Genomic DNA, 16,297 nt, shown 5'->3' with positions numbered 1-16,297 from the left:
CGCCCTCGTGGCTCTGGGGGCCGGAAGGCCAAACTTAAGGGTGCCAATAGGGCTGCGCTCCTTCCAAAAGCTGGGAGCAGGGGAGCGTCTTTCTTGCCTCTCCCGGTCTCGCGGGGCTCTCAGCATTCCTGGACTGGTGGCCGCACGCCTCCATCCTCTGTCTACGCCTCCGTGCGGGCTTCTCTCCGTGTGTCTCTTCTGTGTCTCACAAGGACCCGTGTCATTGGATTTAGGGCACACCTGGAGAACCCAGGATGACCTCCAGATTCTTAACTTCATCACACCTGCAAAGACCCTTTTTCCAAAAAAGGTCACAGTCACAGGTTCCAGGAGTTAGGATGTGACACACATCTTTTCAGGGGCCACCGTACACCCAACTAGTCCTCAAGAGCCCAGGCCCAGGCCTGCCCAGCCAGTCTCCCCGGGGGAGGGTCAGAGCCCGCAGCGAAGGACCACAGGGGACTCTTCTGCCTCTGTTCCGGGGAAGGGCCCCCAAAGCTGTGTTGCCCTTGGCCTCCTGCGAGGCCTGCTCCCTGCAACCAGAAGTACCCTGAGTGAGTGTCCCAGCTCTCCCCCTGAGCCAGGGGCAAGTAGCTGAAGGCCTCTGGCTGCAGGCCAAGGCTCTCCCGGCCAGGGCCTAGGGCCATTTGAAAACAAGAGATGCCCGAGCTCTGCTTTTGTGAGGAGGGGTACAGCTCAGAGGCAGAAAGGGTGCCCACCTCATACTCACTTCCCAGCCCCCCGCCCCGGCGGGGGGTGGGGAGGAGGGGGGGAGGGGGGTGCTGGGTGGGTGAGACACGCAGTTCGCCGGTTCTTCCTCGTTGCTTTTCTTTGCCAGCCTCTTTCATAGTCCTGACCTCAAGGAACCCATTATCAGTGGAGCATGCGTCCCGAGTCAGCCCTGGATTCCAATCCTGGCTCTGCCACGTGGACGGTGACCTGTGGGAAAATGGAGACCCCGGTGCCCAACCTGCAGCCCAGCTCAATGGCCACGAACAGGTCCGGGGGGGCAGGGGCGGCAGATGGAAAACGGGTGCGGCTCTTTCCTTCATCTGTCTGCGCACGGACTTCCCCAAGGTCCCCCCTCAGTGCACCCCCTTTTCTCCTCTTTGCCCTCCTGGCTTAAGTGCGTTGGTCTCTTACTGGGTGCCCCCACAGCGACCCATGGATCCCAGATGGATGAACAGATGACTGGATGGACTCAAACCCCCCGGGGTCTGACCCACGGGAGGTGCTCTGGCCAATGCCGCCCCTCCCCTGGCCCCTTGGCGGGGGGTGGGGTGGGGTGGGGGGGGGTGGGGACACGGCGGCCCGGCCACTGCTACTCAAGTCCTGGAAGCAGCCCAGATGGGAAGCAGAAGTGCCCTGGGGTGCCCTGGCAATCAGGCCAGATCCCCCGTGGGGCGCGCTGGGACAGGCGCGGGGCCCAGCCGCCCTCCCGCTGCGACGCGCATGCTCCATGCCCCCCACCCGCCGCGCCTGGTTCCCACGCCGCCGCCGCCGCCCCGGCCCCGCCCGCTCCCCGCCCGCCTCCCGGCCCTGCTCCTGGCTCTAGACAGAGGAGGACGGACAGCCTCGCAGAACGCGCCTCCTGAGAGCGGCGCCCAGGGACCAGGTCGAGACCGGGCGGGGAATGCCGCCATCTCCTGGGGCCGCTGTCCCCGAGGGCTTCTCGGAGGCGGCAGCCTTGGCCTTGGGCCTGCCGGGGGCGGGGGGCAGGGGGTGGGGGTTAGGACCGACAGCCCGGCAGCGGCCCGCGGAGCCCCAGTATGCCGGCCTGGCAGGGCTGTGGCGGCCCAGAGCGGGACCCTGCGGAGGCGGGGGGGGGGGGGGGGGGGGGGCGGGGGGGGGGTTGGGGGGCGTCTCGGCAGGCAGGTGGCCATGGGGCGAGGGAGAGGGCCCCTGGAAAGCAGCCTATGTTTATTGACTGCGATTCGCCTCTGATCCTGGAGCTGGCAAGGGAGCCCGCGGCGGGTAAGTTTGGATTTTGCGCCGTGTGTGTGTGTGTGTGTGTGTGTGTGTGTGTGTGGGTGCGCTGGGCAGGCCGGCAATTCGAGGTGGCGGCACTCCTGCTCAGGGGCACCTGGCGAACTCAGCAGGCACAGGCGGTAAGGGTCCCAGACGCGTCCTGGCCGCTAGCTATCAAGGGGGCGGGGGGCGGTGGTGCCCCCCCTTTGGTGAGACCGTTGGTGGTGAGGAGCTCCCCAGAAGAAGGTGTAGGAAGAGGAAGCCAGGGGTGGGACGGAGGGCCCGCAAGATCAAGAGAGGGAGGGAGCGAGCTGAGCCGGGAAGGAGCTCCAGCAGTCCTCCAGTCCCACAGACGTGTGCCTGGCAGCCCCGGCGGGCCAGGCCCCTGCGGGCATTGGCGATATGGCAGGGAAGACAATGGCAAAACTCGCCCCACGTGGGTCCAGGCCTAGTGGCAGGGCGCACACGACAGGACAGCAAACATCTTACGTGAAGGATGCTAGAGTGTGTTCATCGGTGGTAAGTGCCCTGGGGAAACTAGAGCAGAGGGAAGGAGGTGAGGGGTCGGGTCGCGAGTCTGAGTAGATGAGGGTATTTCAGAAAACCTTGAAGGAGATGAGAGCGTGTACCGGGCGGAGGGAACAACCAGTGCCAAGGGCCTGAGGTATGAGTGGACTGGTGTGTGGAAGGGAATGCGCAGAGGACGGTGTGGCAGGAGCAGAGGGAGCAAGCAGGTGGGAGGGGGGCAGGGCGAGGCCAGGAGGGGCCACGTGGGTCTACTCTGAGTCAGATGGGCACCCCGGGGAGGGCCGTGAGCAGGCGAGGACGGAACCCCATTAGGAGGTGGCCCTGTTTACCATCAGTTCAGCCTCTGCCCCTCCCCCGCCCCCCACCGCCCGGGACGGGGGAGACCCCAGTTGCAAGGCTGATCCTTAGATGATCCTTCGAGGGCTTTGTTGGGTGGAGCAGCGTGGAAGGCCCTGGGGTGACCTGCGGCCTCCCTAGGCCCAGGGCCCTGGGGCCGACCCACCCAGCGGGCTGCAAGCGCTGCGGTCCCCAGGGAAGGCTGCCGGAGCCGGGAGGAGGCAGCCGGGGTCTGGAAGTGCCAGGCCCCAGAGGAAGTCCGCCAGGAAGGAAGAAGCCTGACTGCAGGAGGCCTGGCGCCACTCCTCCTCACAGATGAAGAAGCCCCAGTTCCTGATCCCAGTTCCTGTGTGGGGTCGCCTCCTGCCTTTCCTGGGGTTTGTTTTCTGTGTTCTTTTCCTGGGGAAATAGCCCCATCTCCTGGACTTCTGTAGGCACCGGCACGGAAGCCCACTGGCTGCCTCTTTTTTTTTTTTTTCTTTCTTTAATTTTGTTTAAATCTTTCTCTATTTTTGAGAGGGACAGAGAGCCACAGAGCGCAAGCAGGGGAGGGACACAGAGAGAGGGAGGCACAGAATCCCAAGCAGGCTCCTGGCTCCGAGCTGTCAGCACGGAGCCCGAGGCGGGGCTCGAACTCACGAACCGAACCGTGAGATCATGACCTGAGCCCAAGGCGGAGGCTTAACCGACTGAGCCACCCGGGTGCCCCTCCCTTTTCATTTTGAACGCCGGCAAGCAAACAGACGAAATCGAGAGGACAGTCTAAGGCAGCGCAGGTGCCCACCCCCCGGGGCCAGCGGTGGCCTCCAGCTCGCCTTGTTTGCTTGTCTCTCTCTTTCTCGGTTTCTCCCTCCCTTTGTCCTTCTATCCTTCGCTCCCTGCTTTTCTCGCTCTCTCGCTCTCTCTTTCTCTCTCTCCTTTTCCCTTTCCTTTGTTTTTGCTGAAGTAGTTTCCAGGAAGCGTGCGTACCATTTTCTCCCTACGTGCTTCAAGAAGGAAGGACATTTCCTCCCATGACCCAGGGCCGTTATCCATCCAACCCATGCCCGGCGCGGGCTCCTGCTGTCGTCTGAGAGCCGCTGCACAGTCGCCCTCCAGGCCCCCCCCCCCCCCCGCCTTTGACTCCTCTTTCCTTCACGCCAGCATCTCATCAAGGACTTGGTTACACTTGACCATTGGCCGTCTGGTTATCTTTTCATCTGAAGCGGCCTCTCTCCCCGGCCTCGTCTTTTCCCCCTGGCGCTGAGACACGCAGGAGAGCGGGAACAGCCCACCTTCTAGATTGGGCCGGTTGCTCCCTTGTAGCTAGTGTCTTTAAGTGGTCCCTCTGTCCCCGGTATCCTTTATAAACCGGGTGTGGGGGCACAAGGCTGCACTAGAACTGGGTCAGTCGAGCTTTGGCAAGAGCCTTGTGCCCTCCCTGGGGTGGCATCGTCACAGGAGGCGTGTCCGACCTGCGTCCAGCAGCCGTTCGCTCAGCTTTCTGTCTCGGGACCAGCGGTAAGCAGGGGAAGACATCTTGGCATCGTGCGGCTATCCACGCCTCCTAGGCCTGTCACCCGGCGGTTTTCGCGTCCACCCCGCCTTAAGGGATTCTTTCCATCTGATTAATGTAAATGTCTTCGTCAGACGCATGAGTTTATTTCTTCTGGGCTAGCGTCGGTTGACAGCTCGTCACTGGCGATGAGGGACCTCGCGGCCATTTAAATGCTCCGGGGCCCCGTCCCCCCATCCTCTCTCCTGTAGCATGAATAAGCCGGAGTCACCCACGCAGCAAAAGCATCCTGGGCCCGCTCCCCACCAGCCACTGCCTGGCTCTCCCGCTTCCCCACCGGGGAATTGCACGTTCTGGCCTCCAGCTGGGTGCGGAGCACATCCTTGGAGCAAACTTTCTTTGGCCCCGCTGTTTCCTGGCACTGAGAGCCGAGGCGGAGGAATCAGACACTGCCCGCTCTGTCCCTGACAGACTCTTCCTGCCCTTGGTGTGAGCCCCCGCTGCCTCCTGTCCCCAAGGCGCACACGTGGTCTCTCCCCTCTTGCACCCCCACCCCGGCCCCAGTCTCAGCCCCGGGACCGCCCGGCTTGGGCCCGCCCAAGGGCCAGATACGAGCCATGCCCTTAGCCTGCTACTCTCTTTGCTCACCCGCAGCCTTCGGCTCTCAGCCTGAACGTGACTCCTTCAGAGAGCACCCCTCCCCTAGCTATTGTGGCTCCCTCCATAGTGCGTTTCGCTAGCCTGGTCTTCCTCTGTTCCTTGACACTGAGGTTGTTTACAGGCGGAGTGGTATGTGTGTGTTGGGAGTTTTTCTGTAAGGACCCTGACCTGAGAGGAAAAGGGGTCAGCAGTGGAGCTTCCGGGGATGGCTGGAAAGTCGGGGTGCAGGGGTCCCGCCCCCATGGGAAGAAAGGAATGAGAAAGAGGAAGCCAAGGCTCGCCGGAGGTGGGCAGGACTCCCTGTCTGGCGGCCCACCGCCCAGGTGAGGGGAGAGGGCGGCAGCTCGGTCCGGGAAAGTGTGATGGGTTGGATTGTGTCCCCCAAGAAAGGTGTGTTCGAGTCTTGCCCGCCAGCAGCTGTGACTGGGACCTAACCTGGATGAGGTGGTGCTGGACTAGGGCGGGCCTCATCTCGCACTTGGCTTTTGCCAATCCCCTTAGCTTGTTTGTACCCCCGCGATGGCAGCCATTGTCTTGAAGGCCGGACCCAAGGTGAGCGGGGCTCCCTGACCGTCTCCGTCCGCCCCCTCATCATGCCCCAGCCTCACAGCTCTGGCAACCCCGAGTCTCCCCTTAGCTGCTGAGTTCTCTGAGTCCCCACCCCCACCCCCACGCCCACCCCATGTTTGGTTGCCGCCCCGCCCATCCTGCGACCCATGGGGCTGAATTCCCCTGCAGCCCCGGGAATTTCTCACTTTAGGTGCCGGTATCGTTTGAAGACGTGCCCGTGTACTTCATCAAGACAGGATGGAAGCTTCTGGACCTCAGCCAAAGGATCCTCCACAAGAGAGTGTCGCTGGAGAACTACCGCCATTTCGTGTCACTGGGTAAGGACCTCACACCCACGTCCAGTCGCCGCTACTGGATCTCTGAACGGAATCGCTTGTTGGTTACCGTAAGCCCGAGAATACGTGCATTGACCCGTAAGTGGTAAGCGCACGGGCCCCCATCGTAGTACTTTTGCATAGAAAGTCGTGGGTTGACTAGACCTCTTCTACCCAAAAGGTGGACGCGCGTTATCCTTGAATGTGCATGTGCGCTCTTGGAGACTTCATTTATTTTTATCAAGGCTGCACCGTACAGAGTTTAGCAGTTTCTGTTCCTTGAGCCAAGCCAGGCGAAGAGGCCCAGGAGAAGAAGAGCGTTTGGTTTTGCAGCCTGAATCAGTCCAGAAAGGTGCTGGGGTGCCCCCCCCCCACTGCGACTCACTGCAACTCACTGCGACTCACTGCGACTCAGTGAGACCCACTGCCTGCAGGGCTGCGGGGGGCCTGTTTCCTCCATTTCTTCTCTCCAGATTTAAACTCTATAATCTAACCACACACAGGGAGACTACTTTCTTCCCCTTGGTTCTTCTTTCTGACCCTCACTGGGCAGATGCAGGGTTCACAGCGCAGTTCCGGAATCGTCAGTCGATGCCACATGTCCCAGCAGCCTCCTGACCTCCCTGCAGGCCAAGGAATAACACCGTTGTCCGGCTGGCCCCAATCACCACCTACTTGGGGCTCCCCGTGCCCGCCTGGCCCCCATGCATCCAAAATCCTTTGCTTCCTTAAAGGGACTCTGCCCTTTATCAGGACCTTCCCAGGGGCAATCTCTAGAGAGTTCTTTGTTCTCTGTTCTTGAAGATGCTGACGCTGGGCTGAGTTCAGGAGTGACTGATCTGCTTCGTTTCCATGGACAGGACTTTTAGCCTCCAAGCCTCACCTGGTCTCCTGGCTGGAGCAAGGGGACGAGCCCCAGGCGGCAGACTTCCACGGGACACGGGCTGCTGCGGGGCTGTGGACGGGTGAGTGAGGGCCGCGCAGCCGGCTCACCTGAGCCTTTCGGCAAGAGCGGCCCCCCGAGCAGGGCAGTGCGGCCACCTCGGGTGGGAAGTTCCCCTTTTGTGCCAGACTTTACTCCTCTGAGGAGTCCCTGTTGAGGCGCCAGATGGAGGGAGCGCCTCCTGCTGCGTCACATCAGTTCTGGTACTTCCAGCTCGTTCCCACCACTTCCCCTCTTGCCCTCCTGTCCGCTGACGGTCATCTTGCCTCTTCCCCCGCGTCCTTGTCTCCCCCATTCATTCCTTCTCGGCTTTGGTGTGAGGGTGAGAACAACAGACCCTAAACAGAGCTTGGGGGAGAGGGTGACACTGTTTGATGTTCGCTGTCTCTGTAGGTGACAGGATAGAGAACAGGACGTTGACTTCAAAGCAGAAGCATTGCCCCCAAGAGCTCCCGAGGACTGACCCTCGGGCCGGTAACGAGAGCCAGGTGGCCCGGCCAACAGGGGAGACCGCTAATCGCACAGGGAAACATGCTCGTTCCCCACAGACGGGTTCCGGCAGGGATGACCAGCCCGGGGAGAGAGGTCAAGGCGGCTCCTCCGGTGAGGGAAGAGCGATGAGGCAGAGAAGACAGGACGGCGTGAGGCGGGATTAGGGTCTCAGGCCGCGGGGTGCGCCGGGCGCCGACAAGCGGCACGTGTGTCCGCAGCGTGGGAAATCCTTCAGTCGCAGCTCCAGCCTACTCAAGCACCGGTGCACCCACAGCGGCCACAAGCCCTACACGTGCGGCTAGTGTCTCAAGGCCTTCAAGGGAGCGTCCCAGCTCATTCACCGCCAGCGCGTCCACAGCGGGGAGAAGCCTTTCGCGTGCCAAGAGTGCGGGAAGGCGTTCCGGGGACGCTCGGGTCTCAGCCTGCACTGCCGGGCGCACGGCGGCAGCGAGCGGCCCTACGCGTGCGGCGAGTGCGGGAAGGCCTTCAGAGGCGCTCCCCCCTCTTCAAGCGCCGGGCGACTTGCGGCGAGGGGCGGCCCTGCGGGTGTCCGCACTGCGGGAGGGTGTTCCGGAGCCGCTTGTCCCTCCCGGAGCACCGGCGCACCCCGGGCGGCCAGCGCGGCCTAGCCTGTGAGGGGGCAGTGTGGCGCGGCGGCCCCCGCGGCAGCCGCGGGGGTGGGAAGCCCTGGGAGAAGAGCGACGGGGGAAAGGCGCCGGCCTGTTTGGGTGCGAGGGCCAGAAAGTCCGGGGACACCGCGAATGCGCGGCCACCAGCAGTACAGCCTGCTCGCCTGGGAGAGGGCCCGGGGCCTCCCGCTCCCCTGCCTTTGATCGCTGAGGACACGACTGAAGCACAGAGACCTCAGAACAGATCCATGTTCTGTGCTGGAACTGCCCAGATGCCCCTACCCCACGCGGGTCAGCGCCGCACTCCAGCAGGGCCCTGTCGTGGGCACAGCCGCCTCCGGTGAGGGACGAGCGGTCTCTCTCGTGTCGTGGGACCATCCGCTTCGCTCCAAGACTTCTTGGTGTTTCCAGGTAAAAGCACTAAAAGCACTTTAATCCTTTCAGAGCTCATAAACGGGGGGGGGGGGGGGCGGGGAGGGGGCGTGACGGAATTCTACAACTAGACTGTGGCCGGCCCATGACATCACCTCAAATGCATCAAGAAACTGTCCGAAAACGGCCTTGGGCGAACACATTCGTGGACAGCTCACGCCCAGGTGTCAGGCTGCGGGAAGCGATGTCTCCTCTCTAAGCCCGCAGCTCCACGGGAGGAAACGGGACACTCTGCCATCATGCTGACTGGTGGCCGGCTCTTTTTCCAGGCCCTCTGTCCCCGTGCCAGAGAGGCGCAGCCTTCTCCTTTGAGAAGCAGCCCCCGGGGCCCATCTTCTCGGAGCCCTGGGGCGGGGCAGGGGAGTCAGGGGACACTCTGGTCCCTCGCAGGAGCGGGCTCCGGGCAAGACCCCGCACGAGCTGGCCTGCTGCTATCCGTCTCCTCCCGCCCGGTGCCCCAGGCTCACCCTACTTACTGCTGTCTGCCTCCCACACCCCAGCAGCACAGACCAGCCTGGCCTCTCTGCCTCTCCTCCCCACCCTCAGTGCCTAAAGCTTCACACTTAGCTGCTCTCCCTCAAGTGGCCACCTCTTGTGGCTGGTGCCGATCAGGAACAAAACGAGACGGGCTACGAATTTGCACACAGCATGCCCAGTGATGGCTCGCTCATCGGACCTTTCATGTGATATTTCTTACAATACTGCACGTTCACTTGCTTTCAGCATTTTTGTATTCAGGAGTAACGTAAGCTAGAGATTTTGGCCATATAAGGAAGGGTGTTGGTGAATCGCTCCTGAAATAAGAATCCCGCCAACCCTGTGAGACCTCAGGCAGGAGAAAGAGACACCCGATGGGTGCGATGGGTGCGGTGGTGAGCCTGGCCCCTCTTCTCCCTCCTCCCCCTGAGCCCCACGGAAACAGGGCGGCCCTTCAAATGGCACTTTCCTGCAGCCTCCTGCTGGCCAGGGGGTGGCGGCTGCTGGCAGGCTCTGCCCTGTTCTGTCCGCACCGTCCCCAGAGCCGGGTTCAGGAGTTCGGCCCCTGGGTGCTCTCAGCCCAGCGTCCTGGTTGGCTTGCCTCCTCCTTCCAGCCCCCTCCACTGCTGAGACCTCTGGCGGGCAACTGGTAGGTATGCTGAGCACCCCCTATGGGCCTCTGAGGATCGTGTGCGCCTTCCCTGCCACACAGTGAGAGGCTCAAAGCACCCTCAGGACAGTGTGGGGAAGATCTGGAAATACAGGATTTCTTCCGAGAATGCTTCTTGGAGCTCCAGTCACTAGGACGACTCCAGGAGCAAGAGATACAGATAGATAGAAACACATTGACATAGAAGTTTTATATAGCTATATTAGAATGATTTTTAGACACGACTTACGGAAAGTTCTAGAGTTCTTGCAACTTGCTTTTATCTCAGAGCCCCTTTCACAGGGTCTGTGTCCCCTTGTCCTTCGATTGCCTTCTGCTCTTTGTGTCACATTCATCTTTGTCAGCACCTCAGAAACATGAAGTATTAAGGCCACTGTCTTTGAAGTCCACGGACAGGACGTGTGGAAGCACGTGTTTCTTTGAGGCGCGATCTTTGCCAGGGCTGGGGTGGATTCAGGAAGCCAATCCCAGTGCAGAACAAGAGACAGTGGCAGGAGGCATTGGGATGACAACTGCCACGTGGTGGTAGGAACTAGAAAGAGATCAGATCCCGGGGCTCTGATGTCTGTTTCCATCACCGTAGTAAGTGAGCCGTCTCAACTCTGCAGGCCAGTCAGTAACCGGCTTCACTAAAGAAGAGTCATAGCCCCCGTGGAATGTCATCCCATGGGTTCTACTGGATGAACCACCTTGATTTTGTGGTTTTCTTTCTAATGTGCTCTGAAATTGGGCTCCCACACAACTGGACGCAAAAGCTCACGCTACTGGAGGACATCCTGCCGGCTTTCCAGTCCCTTCCCCAAGAACTTCCCTGGACGTCGGCCCCGTCGCGCTTCTCGACTGGTGTGCTTCAGGGACGGCCCCGTAAGACATGGTGCCAGCGCACAGTGTGTCTGACGTTGAGACCACTCGCCGTGTGAATCCGTGCAGACTTTCCAAGAGCCATTTAAATGCTGTGGCGGTGCCTCCACGTAACTGGTGAATTGCCTCGACCGCATTCATTTACTTCGGGCGCGAACAAATGAGGGTCTAAGAGTGCTGGCGTTAAAGGAGCCCTCTCGTGCTGTAAAGTAACCAGATGGCAGTCGGGCTAAAGGTCCCAGGAAAAACTCTAAGTGTGGAATCGTGGGGGAAAGCCAAGACACTACGTTGGCGTGAAGGGAAGGCAGAAACCCTGGAGGGTGAGACACATGGGCATCAAGAGCTGCCACCCCCGGCCGGTGGGACACCGTGACTCAGATCAGGAAGGACAGAGTGGCACATCCGTCCCCCGAGAGACCCAGCTGTGTCTTCCTCCCAGTTGCTCCTTCAGGCAACATGGCGGCACGCACACTCACTCGGGTGGGTGCCCCGTCCAGCCCCGTGCGGGCCTGTATAGAAGGTGGCTCCACCTTCACCCTTCCGTGGTTTGCTTCGTGGCCTCCCGCTGTGGGGGGACTCCAGGGTGGACACCTGTCTGTACTATAGGCCCTGCAACCTCTCCATCTCCGTCTTCCCCCAGCCATGTTTGAGGTCCTCGGCCCTTTCCTCTGTCCTTTATCTCTGATGGTCATTGAGCCACCAGATCCCGTCTGCCCTCGATTATGGTTGCCCCAGCTGCGCCTGCCTGCGTGCGGCCGTGTTTGAGTTGCAAGGGCGGTCCCGCAGTTGTCACCTGACGGCAGCATCCTTGTCTGGGGCTTTACGTAGGCCCGGGAACATAGATCTCCGCAAAACGGACCGTGTCTACAACCTTGCTCGGATTGTAGCTCGCAAGACTAGCTCTGCTTTGCGAAGCTGGCAGGTGCTCCAAAGAGATAGGGAAAGCTGTGTTCCCTGTGACTGTGTGGCTATAATCCCAGACTTGCCCCCAAGGGAGGGAAAAACAGGCCTGGGAAGGGGGCTCTCAGGACTGTGCTGCCATTGTCGCCAAACATCCTTAGCTTCTACGTGTTTGCTTTGCTCTCGCTCCCGAGGTTGGTTCTGCGGGTGTTATGGCAGCAGGGGCGCAGCGGGATGCCTGCGGCACGGCCGATTGTCCGTGAACGTCTCAGGACGGGCCAGGACCTTCACTCCTTTCCTCAGCCGGAGGAGCACAGCAGGGTTTCAGGTGGGGATGCTACTACGTGTATGTCTTGTCAGACGGCAGAGACAAGTGCGTCTTGAAGCCACGGCCGGAGCGAGCAGCAGGGGGGCTCTTGAAGGGAAGGAGAGGTGGAGGGATTTCGGGCAGGGTAGGGGGAAGAAGAGGGGGCACATGGTGTGGTCAGGAACCCCCAAAAAGCAGAGGGATTTTGGTAGGACTGTTGGGGGGCAGATGGTCATGAGAAGCAGAGTGCAGAAAGCCTCGGATGCCAGACGAAGAACTTTCATCTCCACCTGCTTCCTGACGAGGAGCGATTTTTTTTTAACATCAAAGAATTATTCTAACATTGAGGAGGGGACGTTAGTGTATATCATAACCTCTAGGGCGCGTGACTTTGAAGGCTGGCCACCAAGTATACACACGACAGTCAGCCAGATGCTTCTGATGTTCATTAGGTGTTGACCCGGGACTCTTTGACGTGAGCACCTCAAATGACATTCTCAGGAATTGCCACTTGCTGTGGGCTCACTAGCTCATCCCCTCTCATGCTCCTACTGATGTGTCTATGACTTCACAACACAGGGACCCCCCCCCCAGGATTTGCAGGTCACCGATTCATCTTTCTTTGACCGCCTCATGTAGAGGTATCATCCTGCGTGGGCCACAAGACCTGTTGAATGCTTGCTGGTGGACATTTGGGTTGTTTCCAGCCCGGGGCCATGACAAATAAAGCTGCTGTGAGCACTTGAGTGCAGTTTGTGTGTGTGTGTGTGTGTGTGTGTGTAGATATGTCTTCATTTGTCCTGAGCGTACGGCTAGCAGTGGGGGTAGGTCTTATGGTAACTCTACGTGTAACTTGCTGACAAGCCGCCAGACTAAGTTTTCCTAAACACCTGCCCCGTTTTACATCCCTATCAGCAGCGTCTGCGGGTTCTGGTTATGACACGTCGTCCTTAACGCTTATCTGTCCTCTTCATTCCAGCCATCCTGGGGGGGGGAGGGGTGGGGGCAATGAAATGGTATTTAATTGTACTTTTGATATTTATTTCTCTCTTGGCTAATGATGTTGAGCGTCTTTTCGTGTCCTTCTGAGCCACTCATATATCTTCTTTGGTAAACGGTCTGTTCAAATCTTTTGCCCATTTTTAATTGATTTGTTTGTCTTATCATTTAGTTGTAAGAGTTCTAGATACAAGTCCTTTGTCAGGAATGGTCTACAAATATTTTCTTCCAGACTGGGGCTTTGCCTTTCTATTTTCATAACAGTGAGGGTTTGTTTTGGTTTTGTTTTTGTTTTTGTTTGTTTGTTTGTTTGTTTTTTGAAGAGCAGAAGTTGGTTTATTTGACGAAGCACAATGTCTGGATTTTTTAAATTTTATAGTTTGCACAGTTAAGAAGTCTCTACAAAACTCGACTCCGTACGATTTGATCCTGTTTTCTTGTAGAAGTTGTAGGCTTTTTGCTCCTACATTTAGGACTATGATCCATTTTGAGGTAATTTTTGTGTGTAGTGTCAGGTGAATTCACAATTTATTTATTGTTTCTATACGGAGATCCAGTTTCTCCAGCACTGTCTGTTGTAAAGATGATCTTTTCCCCAATTGAGTGGCCTTGACATCTTTTATATTTTTTTATTTATTTTTATTTTTTTTAACATTTCTTTATTATTGAGAGACAGAGAGACACAGAGCATGAGCAGGGGAGGGGCAGAGAGAGGGGGAGACACAGAATCCGAAGCAGGCTCCAGGCTCCGAGCTGTCAGCACAGAGCCCGATGCGGGGCTCAAACTCACAAACTGTGAGATCATGACCTGAGCCAAAGTCGGTCGCCCAACCAACTGAGCCACCCAGGCGCCCCAAATTGTCTGGACATCTTGCTTGAAAATCAATTGGCTGTGTGAAAGTCTACTTCTGGACTCATTGTGGTGCCCCATCAATTGGCTTGTCTATTTTTTTTTTTTAATTTTTTTTTTCAACGTTTATTTATTTTTGGGACAGAGAGAGACAGAGCATGGACGGGGGAGGGGCAGAGAGAGAGGGAGACACAGAATCAGAAACAGGCTCCAGGCTCCAATTGGCTTGTCTATTTTTATGTTACTTTTTTTTTTTTTTTTTTTGGTTACTGTCGCTTTATAAATAGTCTTGAAATCGGGTAATGTGAATCCTCTGATATGGTTCTTTTTCAGACTTGTTTTGTCTATCCTAAGTGTGTCTCACTTCTGCATGAGTTTTAGAATACCTTGTCCATTCCTGTGGGGGAGGGGGGGAAAGCCTGCTGGGATTTTGATTTGGATTGCATCGAATGTATACATCCTTTTGGGGAGGACAGACATCTGAACACCCTGAGGCCTTCAGTCTGTGAACCTAACATAGCTCCTCATTCAGGGGCCTTCCCTCCTTCCTCTCAACAGCAGCTTGCGATTTCAGTGTCCAAGCCCTGCACACGTGTTAGCATTTCTTGATTCCCACGTTGTTGCAAAGGCCCTATTTGTAAATAAGGTCGCATTCTGAGGTACTGGGGGCTAGGACCCCAACATATCTTTTGGGGGGACATGATCCACCTCATGGCATCACCCAGTGTCCATTCCAGCCTTCTTCTCTGGGGATAAGATCCCAGTTTTGTTCAGGGCATCAGTAGGCTCAGCCTCAAGTGACAGGTCATGACAATCCTGTATCCAGCTTTCCCCAGCCTCTCTTCCAGCTAAGGGGGGCGGGGGGCATGTGATCCGCTGTGACTGAGACTTAAGTGGAAGTCTGCTGGGAAAGTTTCTGGAAAAACTGTTGCTTTCTTGGTATAAGAGGACAGGTGTGGTTATCCTTGCCCTTTCCCCCTTCTGTCCTTGAATGTATATGTGATGGCTGGAGCTTCAGCAGCCATTTTGTGATCATGAGTCAGCACACATTTGTTCCTATGACGCCTTTGCGTAGCCCAGCCCATATTTGATAACAGCCTCAGCTATAATATAAAACAGAACTGCGCATCCCACGCTCGTGGTTCTGAGAACCCATTGTTCCAAGATTAAAAAAAAAAAAAAACACCTTTCTGGCAAAGACTTCTTTTTTTTTTTAATTTTTTTTTCAACGTTTATTTATTTTTGGGACAGAGAGAGACAGAGCATGAACGGGGGAGGGGCAGAGAGAGAGGGAGACACAGAATCGGAAACAGGCTCCAGGCTCTGAGCCATCAGCCCAGAGCCTGACACGGGGCTCGAACTCACGGACCGCGAGATCGTGACCTGGCTGAAGTCGGACACTTAACCGACTGTGCCACCCAGGCGCCCTCTGGCAAAGACTTCTAACAGGAAAACAAAATCAAATTGAAACAAGGAAGAATCAAATTAATCTTTTGTCTTTTCTTTGAGTTAAAATATTCCTCGCTTAATATATAACTTACTTTCTCCCATATTCTGGCTAGTTCGGTGGGAACAAGGTGAAAGGAGGTGGAGAGAGAATGAGTCAGGCAGGCAGAGAAGAGGTGGGGAGAGAAAGAGACAGGAGGAAAGAGAAAAGCAAGGTTGAGGAGGAGAGTAGAGGAGATCTCGGCTGTCTCCTCAGACTATGAGGGTGGGATAAAGAAATGAACAAATGCAGTGTATCGGGAAAGTGCCCACAAGTCCAGGTGACCACTGTGTGTTAAATACAGATTTTCTGTGTGTTGAATACAATCCAGGACTGTAAATGTCCTTTCTCTTCCTTGCGATTTTCTTCATAACATTCTCTGTTCTCCAGCTTACTTTTTTGTAAGAATGCAGTATATAATACACGTAACATCCAAAATGTATGTGTTCGTCGACTGTCTATGTTATTGGTGAGGCTTCTGGTCAACAGTCAGCTATTAGAAGTTAAGGTCTGAGGAGTCAAAGTTACACATGGATTTTCAGCTGTGCAGGCGGCCAGCACCCCTAACTCCCATGCTATTCGAGGATCATCTGTAATAGAAAACCTGACTGTGGTGATTAAATCCAAGTTTAATTTTCTTATGTAAGGAATCTGGAGGGTAGCTTGCTCGTTCAGCAGCAGGGCATTGGTGAGGCCCAGTATCTAATTAGCTTAGCTTTGCCTCGTGATCACAAAATGGCTGCTGAAGCTCCAGCCATCACATATACATTCAAGGACAGAAGGGGGAAAGGGCAAGGATAACCACACCTGTCCTCTTATACCAAGAAAGCAACAGTTTTTCCAGAAACTTTCCCAGCAGACTTCCACTTAAGTCTCAGTCACAGCGGATCACATGCCCCCCGCCCCCCTTAGCTGGAAGAGAGGCTGGGGAAAGCTGGATACAGGATTGTCATGACCTGTCACTTGAGGCTGAGCCTACTGATGCCCTGAACAAAACTGGGATCTTATCCCCAGAGAAGAAGGCTGGAATGGACACTGGGTGATGCCATGAGGTGGATCATGTCCCCCCAAAAGATATGTTGGGGTCCTAGCCCCCAGTACCTCAGAATGCGACCTTATTTACAAATAGGGCCAGACGCACTGAATGACTGAAGACCCAGACACGGGTAGAAGATGGCTGCATAAGGATGGAGGTAGAGACTGGAGTGACACGGCCACAAGCCAAAGAATTTCTGGGGCCTCTGGAGGGTATGCAGTCCTGCTGACCCCTTCCTTTCTGCCAGTCCTGCCTGAGCGCCCTCCCACGTGGCTGCTGCCGAGGTGGGTGCCATCCTGACCCCAGACCCCGGGACACCAGCCCCACGGCTCTTTGCACTGTGG

The 16,297-nt window shown here is 56.9% G+C and overlaps 1 protein-coding gene and 1 long non-coding RNA gene across 3 annotated transcripts; both read left to right on the top strand.

Moving 5' to 3' along the window:
• Positions 1-3,482: 3,482 nt before the first annotated feature.
• On the top strand, positions 3,483-7,476 carry ZFP92 (ZFP92 zinc finger protein). 2 transcript variants are annotated; one of them, XM_047098504.1, is made up of 6 exons: positions 3,483-4,816; positions 5,109-5,310; positions 5,489-5,539; positions 5,748-5,874; positions 6,732-6,836; positions 7,208-7,476. In XM_047098504.1, the coding sequence occupies exons 3-6, from the start codon at positions 5,507-5,509 to the stop codon at positions 7,468-7,470; spliced, it is 528 nt and encodes a 175-aa protein (XP_046954460.1). In that variant the 5' UTR covers positions 3,483-4,816; positions 5,109-5,310; positions 5,489-5,506; the 3' UTR covers positions 7,471-7,476. The 2 variants fall into 2 exon arrangements, with proteins under 2 accessions (XP_046954460.1, XP_046954459.1); XM_047098503.1 differs by having other exon boundaries at positions 5,109-5,539.
• Positions 7,477-8,431: 955 nt separating this feature from the next.
• On the top strand, positions 8,432-12,323 carry LOC124525883 (uncharacterized). Its single transcript, XR_006965575.1, has 2 exons — positions 8,432-10,855; positions 11,470-12,323. It is a non-coding gene; the product is annotated as an uncharacterized LOC124525883 (long non-coding RNA).
• The last annotated feature ends 3,974 nt before the right edge of the window (positions 12,324-16,297 follow it).

This window comes from Lynx rufus, unplaced genomic scaffold (genome assembly GCF_022079265.1).
Source record: "Lynx rufus isolate CCGP_SWC_20201006 ecotype Redwood Valley unplaced genomic scaffold, mLynRuf1.p SCAF_49, whole genome shotgun sequence".
In the NCBI taxonomy this organism is placed as follows: Eukaryota; Metazoa; Chordata; class Mammalia; order Carnivora; family Felidae; genus Lynx; species Lynx rufus.
This window is presented reverse-complemented; position numbering and strand designations above follow the sequence as displayed.

Coding starts and splice junctions, on each gene's coding strand:
- ZFP92 (XM_047098504.1), top strand. CDS start 5,507: ATGGCAGCCATTGTCTTGAAGGCCGGACCCAAG. Junction 5,540..5,747: donor TCTTGAAGGCCGGACCCAAG/GTGAGCGGGGCT, acceptor TTCTCACTTTAG/GTGCCGGTATCGTTTGAAGA. Junction 5,875..6,731: donor CCGCCATTTCGTGTCACTGG/GTAAGGACCTCA, acceptor TTCCATGGACAG/GACTTTTAGCCTCCAAGCCT.